This window comes from Cervus canadensis, chromosome 22 (genome assembly GCF_019320065.1).
Source record: "Cervus canadensis isolate Bull #8, Minnesota chromosome 22, ASM1932006v1, whole genome shotgun sequence".
Taxonomy (NCBI): domain Eukaryota; kingdom Metazoa; phylum Chordata; class Mammalia; order Artiodactyla; family Cervidae; genus Cervus; species Cervus canadensis.
Window position 1 is genome coordinate 7,788,379 of NC_057407.1, and position 9,449 is coordinate 7,797,827.

Here is a 9,449-nt window from a genome sequence, read left to right on the forward strand (position 1 = left end):
TAGCACCGGGGACACCCTGCAGGCCCCACCCTCAGCTCCAGACCCAAGGGCCTGCCCTTCTGGGGTTCCTAGATCCTACCGGCTGAGTGGCTACACCCTGAGGGCCTGGCTACACCCTGAGGGCCTGGCTCTGGGCACTGCTGATCTTGAGTCCTCACTGACCCAACTGGACAATTCTAATTCAGAGTCTTTCTTCCCTGGGAAGTCACCAGGCTCAGATCTGGGGTGTCTGAGCCGCCACCAGGCTAACAGCCAACCCCAGGGCTGAGCGCAAACTTTTGCTGAAGCCCTGAGCCAGGTTGAGTCCCAGCGCCACCCCCAGCCCGCTGGGACTGTCTTACTCCAGGTGGACCTGCAGGACACGGTCCGCGCTATGCAGCAGCAGCAGGGACTCCAGGCCGACGGCTTCGGGGCGGCGCAGCCTCTCCCGCAGCGAGCGCAGGCTCTCCTCCGTCACGTCCCACAGCTGTCGGGAGCTCCTCTGCAGCTGCTGCAGGAGCTGCAGGCACTCCCGGCCCCAGGGGTCTGAGGCCTCTGGAGCTGGGGCAGGAGCGCAAGCACCCGGTGAGCGGGGACAGGGCCGCTCCACCTTCCAGGAAGCACGAACTCGCCCTGGCTGGGCACCCAGGGGGCAGCAGCCCCACGAGACCTGGAGGTCCCTGGGACAGGACTGGAAGCCCACGTGCCCCCTGGAGTTTAGCAAGGGACAGACAGGCTGCAGCAGTGGGCGGCACCCTTGTGGGTTAAACAGGGGCACATGTCCACCTCCTTGCTACGTAGGGGCAGCACTGATGACCCATGGCCACCAAGTACACGCAGTCCCTGAGTTTCAGAACTTCCTCAGGTCCAGAATGTGCAGTGGTCCCCTGCCATTTACTGACATGCCGATAGAGCTACAGAGATGAAGGCACCTGCCTAAGGTCACTTCACAGACCAGGCATCCTGCCTTCCAGTCATGCCCTGGGTGAGAGCAAGATGAGAATTTGGGCAGAGAATCCAGACCTGTGCCCTGGGAGAGATGGAATATCATCTCCATGCACAGCAGACCTAGGTTAGAATGGGGTTCAGAGCCTAGCTCCCTGGGGTCCCTTTGAGAAGGAAGCAGCCAACAACTGGGCGTGAGAACCCTGGACCCATCGAAAGCCACCCACTTCAAATGCCACCGCTCCCATCTGCAGCTGAGAAAGCCATAGCTCAGAAGATCCAACCAGGGAGGACTCCTATCCCTAGCAGGACAGTTCCTGTGGCCCCCACCTTTTTCACTGGAGAGCCTCAACTCACCGGCCTCGAGAAGGGGCTGGAGGACAAGGCTGTTGATGCGGGTGAGGGTGTCTGAGAAAACCCCCTCCAGCCGCAGCAGGGCCGCCTCCTCTGGGCTGCACATAGCCAGGGTGCCGGACTCAGGCCTGTGGACAGAGCACAGATTAGAGCAGCTGTGGGAGCGTGGTCAGTGCTCCCCTCAGGTCACATGCCCAAAAGCAAGGCCCATGACCACCCCGCCTCAGAACTGAGCAGGGAGCCCAGGTCACCCCAAAGGGAAGTTCTAAACAGACCAGTGACTCCTGTTTATGCTCCACTTGGACCCAGTTGAGGGGAGCCTGAAGGACTAGTAGACAGGGCTCAGAATTGCCAAAGGAAGCAACTATTTTTACCCAAAAGGCAGATGCTCCTTAAGCCCTCTGGCTTGTTCATTCCCCCACTCAAACACCCACCATGGCTCCCAAGGGCTCAGAGTAACATCTAGTAGTACTCTGACCTAGCCCCCTCTCCACAGAGTCTCTGGAAACAAGGATACTGTTAGAAGGGCACAGCCTTTTTCTCAGGGTCATGACTCAGGACCCCCTGTCAAACAACAGGGCCTTGTAAGCAAGAAGAGGTCTGGGGAAGGTAGGGGACTGCCTGCTGGGGCATGAAGGATGAACAAGAAATAAAAGAGGCAGAGAGGACAAGGCATGCAGGTGAGGGAACCGACAGCAAAAGCTCATTAGCATGAAGACCCAGGCTCGGCAGGGAGCCCACGGAGAGCTGCCTAAGTGGCTGGCAGAGGAGCCGTGGAGGGGCTCAGGGTGGGGGAGTGGTGATATTCAAGGTCAGACTTGGGGACGCATACTCGGTGACAGCTGCAGACGAGACGATGCCAGGCAGTGAGAGGGTGAGGTCAGCGTGGGCAGGAGCCGGCCCCGCCACGCTCCCCACCTGGCCGATCCTGCAGGACGGGTCCTGCTCCACGTGTGGGGGCTCTGGGGCTGAGCAGGTCTTTGTACCTCCTGCTCTGGAGAGGGACCCACCAAGAAGGCAGGATCACCTGAGAGAGGAGCCTCCTGACTGGAGAGAGAGGAAGCAAAGGGCCGAGGTTCAAACCCACCACCATCGCCAGGCTGCAGCCTCCAATCAGACACAGCCCTCTCCTACCAGACCTGGCAAACGAGGTCATCTGCCCAGATTTCATGACTATACATCTTAGAATTGAAAATTAAATTCTCAAAAAGAATTCATTTGAACCAGTTCTAATGAGATGGATGAAACTGGAGCCCATTATACAGAGTGAAGTAAGCCAGAAAGATAAAGAACATTACAGCATACTAACACATATATATGGAATTTAGAAAGATGGTAACGATAACCCTATATGCAAAACAGAAAAAGAGACACAGAAGTACAGAACAGACTTTTGAACTCTGTGGGAGAAGGTGAGGGTGGGATGTTTCGAAAGAACAGCATGTATATTATCTATGGTGAAACAGATCACCAGCCCAGGTGGGATGCATGAGACAAGTGCTCAGGTCTGGTGCACTGGGAAGACCCAGAGGAATTGGGTGGAGAGGGAGGTGGGAGGGGGGATCGGGATGGGGAATACGTGTAAATCTGTGGCTGATTCATATCAATGTATGACAAAACCCACTGAAAAAAATAAATAAATAAATAAATAAAATAAAATAAAAAAAGAAAATTAAATTCTCTTTTAATCCCAGACCCTCAGACTCAGCCTCTCTCCAACTCTGACACTCTGAGTTGGTTGACCCGGCTGGAACTAGAGACATAATTTGAGGCAATGCAGGTAGACCCAAAAGACCAAATGGGAAGGGGTCTCACCACCTCCTCCCCCCTAGCCCCAAAGACACTGAAGGGTATTCCAGGCCCCTGGCAGAGCCTATGATTCCCAGGGAATTGTCTCTGGGGCAACAAAGTGAGGCAAATGTCTCAGAACTCTGGCCATGGGCCCAGGCATTCCTGCCCCACCTTTCCTGCTGTTGTTGTTTCAGGAGGGTGAGGCCTTGGGAGGGCGAGGCAGGAAGGAGAAATGACTGGACACCCAGCTGCACCCTTCTTCTCTTTCTGCTGGGCCTGTAGCAGCCCAGTCTGCTTTGGAGGACTAGGGGAAGGTTGCTCCAAGTCAACTCAGACAGACCAAGCGAGCCCAGCCTAGGAGTCAGAGGTGCAGCAAGTGTGGTCTGGGCCCATCTGACTCTCACCCCTATCTCTAGAAACTGGTGGAATGGAAAGACCCTTTGGAAGGTGAACTTCCAACCTTGGCTGGCAGTCTATCAGGGTCAGAGCTGACAGGTGAGGACCCTGGCTAAAAGTGAAGGGGGGAGGGTGTGCTTAAGATAGGTGGTACAGACTAGAGACCAGATCAGGGTGAGCTGGGGACCTGCAGCAAATAACTCACTGGTGGGAGGGCTTGAACATCAGATCCCTGATACTATGCGGGGCCCACCCCAGCCAATGCCACATTTGAGGTGCTCCTCTCCCCCTCAGGTTTCCTCCCCTTGCCGCATGGGGCTGCCAGTTGCTCCCTCACCCTGGACGCATGGCTCACACCTCAGCAGCTCCCACAGGCCCCCTCTGACCTCTGCCCAGTCCTGGCCATTTCCCAGCTTATCCAGGGCCTTGCTCATCTCTGAGTCTCAATCACCTTCTCTATGAAATGGAGAAGACTAAATTACAGTTTTTTACTCTGAATAAATCACAGCTTTTTTAGTCTTCCCTAGAAAGGATAAAGGAGCTTCCCTGGTGGCTCAGGCAGTAAAGAATCCGCCTGCAATACAGGAGATCCAGGTTCAGTCCCTTGGTCGGGAACATCCCCTGGAGAAGGGAATGGCAACCCACTCCAGTATTCTTCGCTGGAGAATTCCATGGACAGAGGAGCCTGGCAGGCTACAGTTCATGGAGTTGCAAAGAGTCAGGCATGACCGAGTGACCAACACTTTCAGAAAGGATACACTGATGGAGGGGAGCTCCTCTGGGTATGGGGACCTGTTTCTCAGCCTCCCTTACGTCTCAGTGCATCCTGGGGCCCCTGGAGCTGAGTCTTACAGACCCAGACTGGCAACACTATTCCGGGACCCTTCCAGGTCTGTGGCCCCAGAAGGATCTCTAGCCTTTGAGTCACACTGCCCAAAGGAAAGGCCAGAGGTTAAGCATTGCTGGTGAGGCGGTGGGTGGTGAGAAAACTGCATTTGAGGCTAAACATCTGATCTGGCAGTCCCAAGAGCCTCTGCTCCCAGGATAAGAAGCTCCCAGGCTTCACCCTAGAGGCAATGAAATATGAGGGCAGGAGCCAGGCCAGGCATGAGTGTGCCTGAGTGTGTACAAGTAAGGAGAAAGAGGTGCTGAACCTAACACCACAGGGACCCACAGGAGTCTCCTCCCTCAAACACTAGTCCCATCACCAAGCCATGGCTCGTTGGTGAAGGGCATGGCCTTCTTACCCTCTCACTGCATCCAGTTCTAAGGTTCCTTAGGAGTCTGCACAGGAGGTACATATGGGGAAACTGAGGCCCAGGAAGGAATGGGAGGGCCCAAAGACACTAACTATAGAGCACATACATGGCTCGGACCCAGGCCTCCAGCTCCCAGTCCCATGAAGCTCACTTGAGCTAGGCAGTTCAGAAAGGCGACTCACCTCAGGGCACACAGCAAATACCTAGGCTCCCCAGGCAGCTTTCATGTTCACCATGGGGCAGGGTGAGGAAAGACTGGCTAGTCTTGGCACGCCCAGGTGAGTCAGCTGCCGGTCCCTGCAGCTATCTAACCAGCAGCCAGACCTGCTAGCTCACTCTCTGGCTCGCTTGCGCACACACTCTCTCTCTCTCTCTCTTGCATTCTTGGCCTCTGTCCATGCTGGGTCCCTTTCTCCCCTGCCTTCTCCAAGGCCTGGCCCCTCAGGCCCCTTGGCCACACCCTGTCACGGTACTCTATGATTTCCTGGTCTGGCCAGCCAAGGAAGTGCTGCGTGCTGTGGAGGCTTTTTCCTGGGCTGCCTTGGAACCCCCTTGATTATCCAGCAAACTCCTGGCGGTAGACAGAGAGAGGAGGGAGGAGCTGCCGGAGGGAGGGGGCGCTGAGCTGTCACAGCTGACAGCTCCCAGTCTCCACCTGGGCCTCTCCCCTACACCCTTCCTCTGGGCCTCAGTGGCTCCAAGTACCTTGTCCTAGACCCCACCCCTCACCCTTCCGATCTCCCTGGTGGCATTTTTTTCACAGCTTTCCTTCCTCTCCCTGGCCAGGCACACACAGTCACTGGAATTTCCCAAACATGGGATCTTGTTCCAGTCACCAGGCGTTTGCCCATGCCATTCTCCCTGTGGCAACACTAGACTGCGTCACCTCCTGGCGCCAAGTCCCTCAAGTTGGGTACTAACCACGAGGTCGCCCCACAGCCCAGGCCAAGCCCCTGGGCACTGCCCTCTTGTCAGGCACGGGACCAGGGAGGCTGTCGCGTGGTGACAGGGTGACCAAGGGGCAGGGAGGACGAAGCTGAACCCCGCTGGGAGGGAGGGGCCTTCGGACAAACTCTGACGGGCCCCGAGCGAGCGTGAGTGCTGCCGAGGACTAAGCAGTCGTGGAGGGGCGGCGCGCAGCGGCCCGAGAGGGCGCGGAGACTAAAGTCTCACCTGGAGCGAGGAGAGAGGACAGCAGAAGGGCTCTGCCCCAGACGCGCGACCTCCACCCCGCCCTTACCTGTGAGGCGCGGGGACCCACGCGGGGGAGTGCGCTGCGGTTGCTTCCTCGCGGACACCCGCCCCTCGCTGCCCCCGCCCCTCGCTGGCCCCGCCCCCACTCCCTCCCGGCCCCGCCCCCGAAGGCAACTCCGCCCCGCCTCCCCTGCCTCCGCCCCGCCTCCCCTGCCTCCGCCCCGCCTCCCCTGCCTCCGCCCCGCCTCGGGATGTTGCTTGTGGTCCAAGACCCGGACATGCTGGGAGGAGGCGGGAAGTGGCGTCAGTCTGCCCAGCGCACGAGGCCTCTCCTGAGGTCTCAGTTTGGCGTCCTCTAGGGTCTGGGACGCAGTTGGGGTGGGAGAAGGAGGACAGGAGGTAGGAACTTGATTGCCCACCCCAGCCAACACACACGCACACACACAGCCTCACGCTCAGGAGAACCCAGCTACACTTTAGGAAGCATTCTGGAGGGGTCTTTCCCTGTTCCGCTCATCTGCGTACCGCCCCCCTGCCCCGCCATTCTGACGCCCTCCGGGCCTAGGTGCACCGGATGGGTTCCTGAAACCTGTGGCCGAGAGGAGGGTAAACCGAGGCTGCTCCTGGTGGGCAGGATGTCCTTGGCCAGCCGCCACTCTTGTCTGAATGACCTTGGGGAAGTCTCCTGCCCCCACTCCCGACTCTCAACATGGCCCGGTAGACCGTGAAGTCAGCCAGCGGTTGTCTGCGCGCCAGGACCTGCGACCTTGGAAAAAGTGGCAGGAAGCCTTGTCCCAGAGAACCTCCTGGGAGGGGGAGGACTCACGGTTCAAGCCTGTAACAAAGTAGCCCGCTGTCTTCCTCTGGGTCCTCCAAACACTTCCCACGGCATGAGGATTCTAAGGGATAACTGTGTCACTGACAAGTCTGAGATCAAGAGGCACTCTCCAGAAATAGGCAGTGGAAATGAAGAAAGGAGGCGGGCTGGTCTTCCCTCACTCACTCCCCACTCACTGGATAACATCACAAGCATTCCCAAGCCCAGTTTTACTGTCTCATAAACGGGGCAAGACATGCCCAGCCTTCCTTCCAGGGTTGTTGGTAGTGCCCACAATTTGAAGTGCCCTGGTAGTGCCCCCAAAGACAGCTTCCACTGGGCCCACCTGCTCTTGGCCCCCTGCAGTGTAGCCCAGGGCCCTTACCCAATCCCATCACAGATGTATAAATACCCACCTGAACTTCCCCCCCCACACACACACATGATTCCACAGTACATTCACCTGTGTCACATGGACCTCTGCTGTTGAATCCACTGGCAGGGCTTCTGTGTTGCACAACTTGGGTGGCAACTCTGTCCATGGGCACGTGTGTGCAGACTCACACCCTGCTCCACAGAACACACACTGAGACTCAGACCCATGCACGCAGAGAGGTCAGTGCAGAATACTTGTGTACGCCCATGTACTCGAGTGCCCCTGGACACAAGTACATGCTGATGAACACACAGATCTCACCCAGGCCCGGCTCAGCCCCAGAGCTATTTTGGGCCAGGCCCAAGGCCAACAGGGTCAGAGGCTGCCAGCTCCCAACAGGCCCCAGCCACTGTGTCACAGGCCTCAGCTGCCCAGCCCCCACCCCAGCCTAGGCTGAGTCCAAGATGCACTGGATCTCAGTCTGGCTCTGTGACAAGGGGGATCCTCCCTTCCTACCCGCTGCTTCCCTAGAGCTGAACTCTGAAATCTGGGGTTTCAGACTCCAGAAGAGAATGTCCGCAGGGTCCCCTGGCCACTGCCAAATGACTCTGCCCACAGCTTCCAACACAGAGGCCCTAGAGTCTGGACTGGATCCCTACAGGAAACCCACAGGAGCTATAAATAATACACAAGGGACAAACAGGCTTCTGCAGGCCAGCATTCATGCCACCATGTATAGGGGGACACCATCTTTCAGGGAAGCCAGGCTGGAGAGCTTAGGGGTCCAGAACTCTGTTTCCCCAGACCTGATGGGCCCAACTGGGAGTGGAGCACAGGAGTGTGTGTGGCCCCTCAGAAGAAGTAGAAACAGTACTGAACAGTGAGCAAAGCCCACTGGATTATAGGCTGAAAACTGAGTTTGAGGCCCCAGTTCCTGAGTGACCTTAGGTAGGACACAACCTCTCCCTGGGCTTCAATTCTCACAAGTAAACAGAGGAGAGGAGTAAAAAGGTGGAAAAGGCTTTAACTTTCAGAATGTTCCTCTCACCATGGTGTTTAACCTTGGAGACTTGGAAACACACAAGTATTCGAGGATAGGGAACTGATTGAATAAAGTATAGCCGAGGATTTTTGTTTGGTTTGGGGTTTTACTTTTTTGCCTGCACCACATGGCATGTGGGATCTAAGTTCCTTGACTAGAGATTGAACATGTGCACCCTGCAGTGGAAGCACACCACCAGGGAATTCCCTCTAGACAGGTTTCATACAGTGCAATTTCAGACTGCCTTTAACAACGATAGCAATAATGATCATGACTTGCATTTATTGAAGGTTTGTAATGTGCGGGTGCCACGATACTGTAGTTATACCCATTTTACAGATGAAGGATTGACGCTTAGAGAGATTCACTAACCCATCGAGGGCTCGCAGCTGTCAATAAGACCATGACCCAGAAGTCTTCATTTTAAGCTTTAATAACTTCAGAAGTTATAAAATATAAAGCTCAAACTTACAAAAAACAATTTGAAAGTTTCATCACTTAAGTCTTCTTTAAGCTGATTTCATCGTGAACTTTGGATAACTAATTTTTGGTCAAGTTTTGTCATCTTCAGAGGCAGAAAAGGAACTTCAAATAAACTTTCAAATGGGGTCTCTTGTAAGTTTATAGCTTTATACTTCTGAGGTTATTAAAGCTTAAAACTACACTAAACCTTTGGGTCCACGTTGTTATTTTAAGTCCATTTGACTCCAAAGCCTGTGTGACAGTACTGACACTGTGTTTAGGGAAGGTGGAGATCTAGAATGTTGTACTGGGAACAACCTCTGGGGAAAAGGTATATTGATAAATGGCATACAGTGAGATTTCCGCTGTGTTCAACAGCCTGAGGAGAGGTAGAATCCACTTGGAGCAGCGGCCATCTCAGGGACACACATGATTGTATTCCCTTTCAGATTTCTTCATTGGGGTTTTCCTACTTTCTGGATGGAAATAAGCAATGACGCCCTTCCCTCCTGGGCTGAGCCATCCCATCAAGGCAAGCCAGATTGTACTCATTACTCCCACAATTGTTTAGATCATATGATCCTCCCATCAGCCCTGTGATGAGAGCTTTGCCCTCTCCAGTCCTTAGATGAGGACATCGAAGCAGAGAGGAGTAATAGTTTACCCAAGGCCACTGTTAGGCTCACTAACCTCAGCCCAATCCAACCAAGGCCTCTCTGACCTCATGTCCCAAGGGTAACCTCCCTAGCTGGTCAAAATGATGGGCAGAGAGCTACAGCAAGTGGTTTGGGCTTCGGTGAAGTTCCTGTTTGCTTGATCAGGGCAAAACCCGGG

At 55.2% G+C, this 9,449-nt stretch overlaps 1 protein-coding gene across 11 annotated transcripts in view; it reads right to left on the bottom strand.

Annotated features, from left to right (window-relative positions):
- The window catches only part of ALS2CL (ALS2 C-terminal like), a 31,549-nt gene that overhangs the window by 16,674 nt on the left and 5,426 nt on the right, over window positions 1–9,449 (bottom strand). Inside the window, exons 1-4 of one of the 11 annotated variants that reach the window (XM_043442060.1) lie at window positions 7,199–7,329; window positions 2,197–2,325; window positions 1,282–1,406; window positions 342–540 (exon numbers count right to left, since the gene is read on the bottom strand). In XM_043442060.1, coding sequence (XP_043297995.1) covers window positions 342–540; window positions 1,282–1,384 — 302 coding nt within the window. In that variant the 5' untranslated portion in view covers window positions 1,385–1,406; window positions 2,197–2,325; window positions 7,199–7,329. Of the gene's footprint in view, window positions 1–341; window positions 541–1,281; window positions 1,407–2,110; window positions 2,326–4,906; window positions 5,450–5,897; window positions 5,921–5,964; window positions 6,132–6,507; window positions 6,625–6,744; window positions 6,804–7,198; window positions 7,333–9,449 lie in introns of those variants that run through there. The other 10 variants (XM_043442061.1, XM_043442056.1, XM_043442055.1 and 7 more) reach the window with 10 other exon arrangements.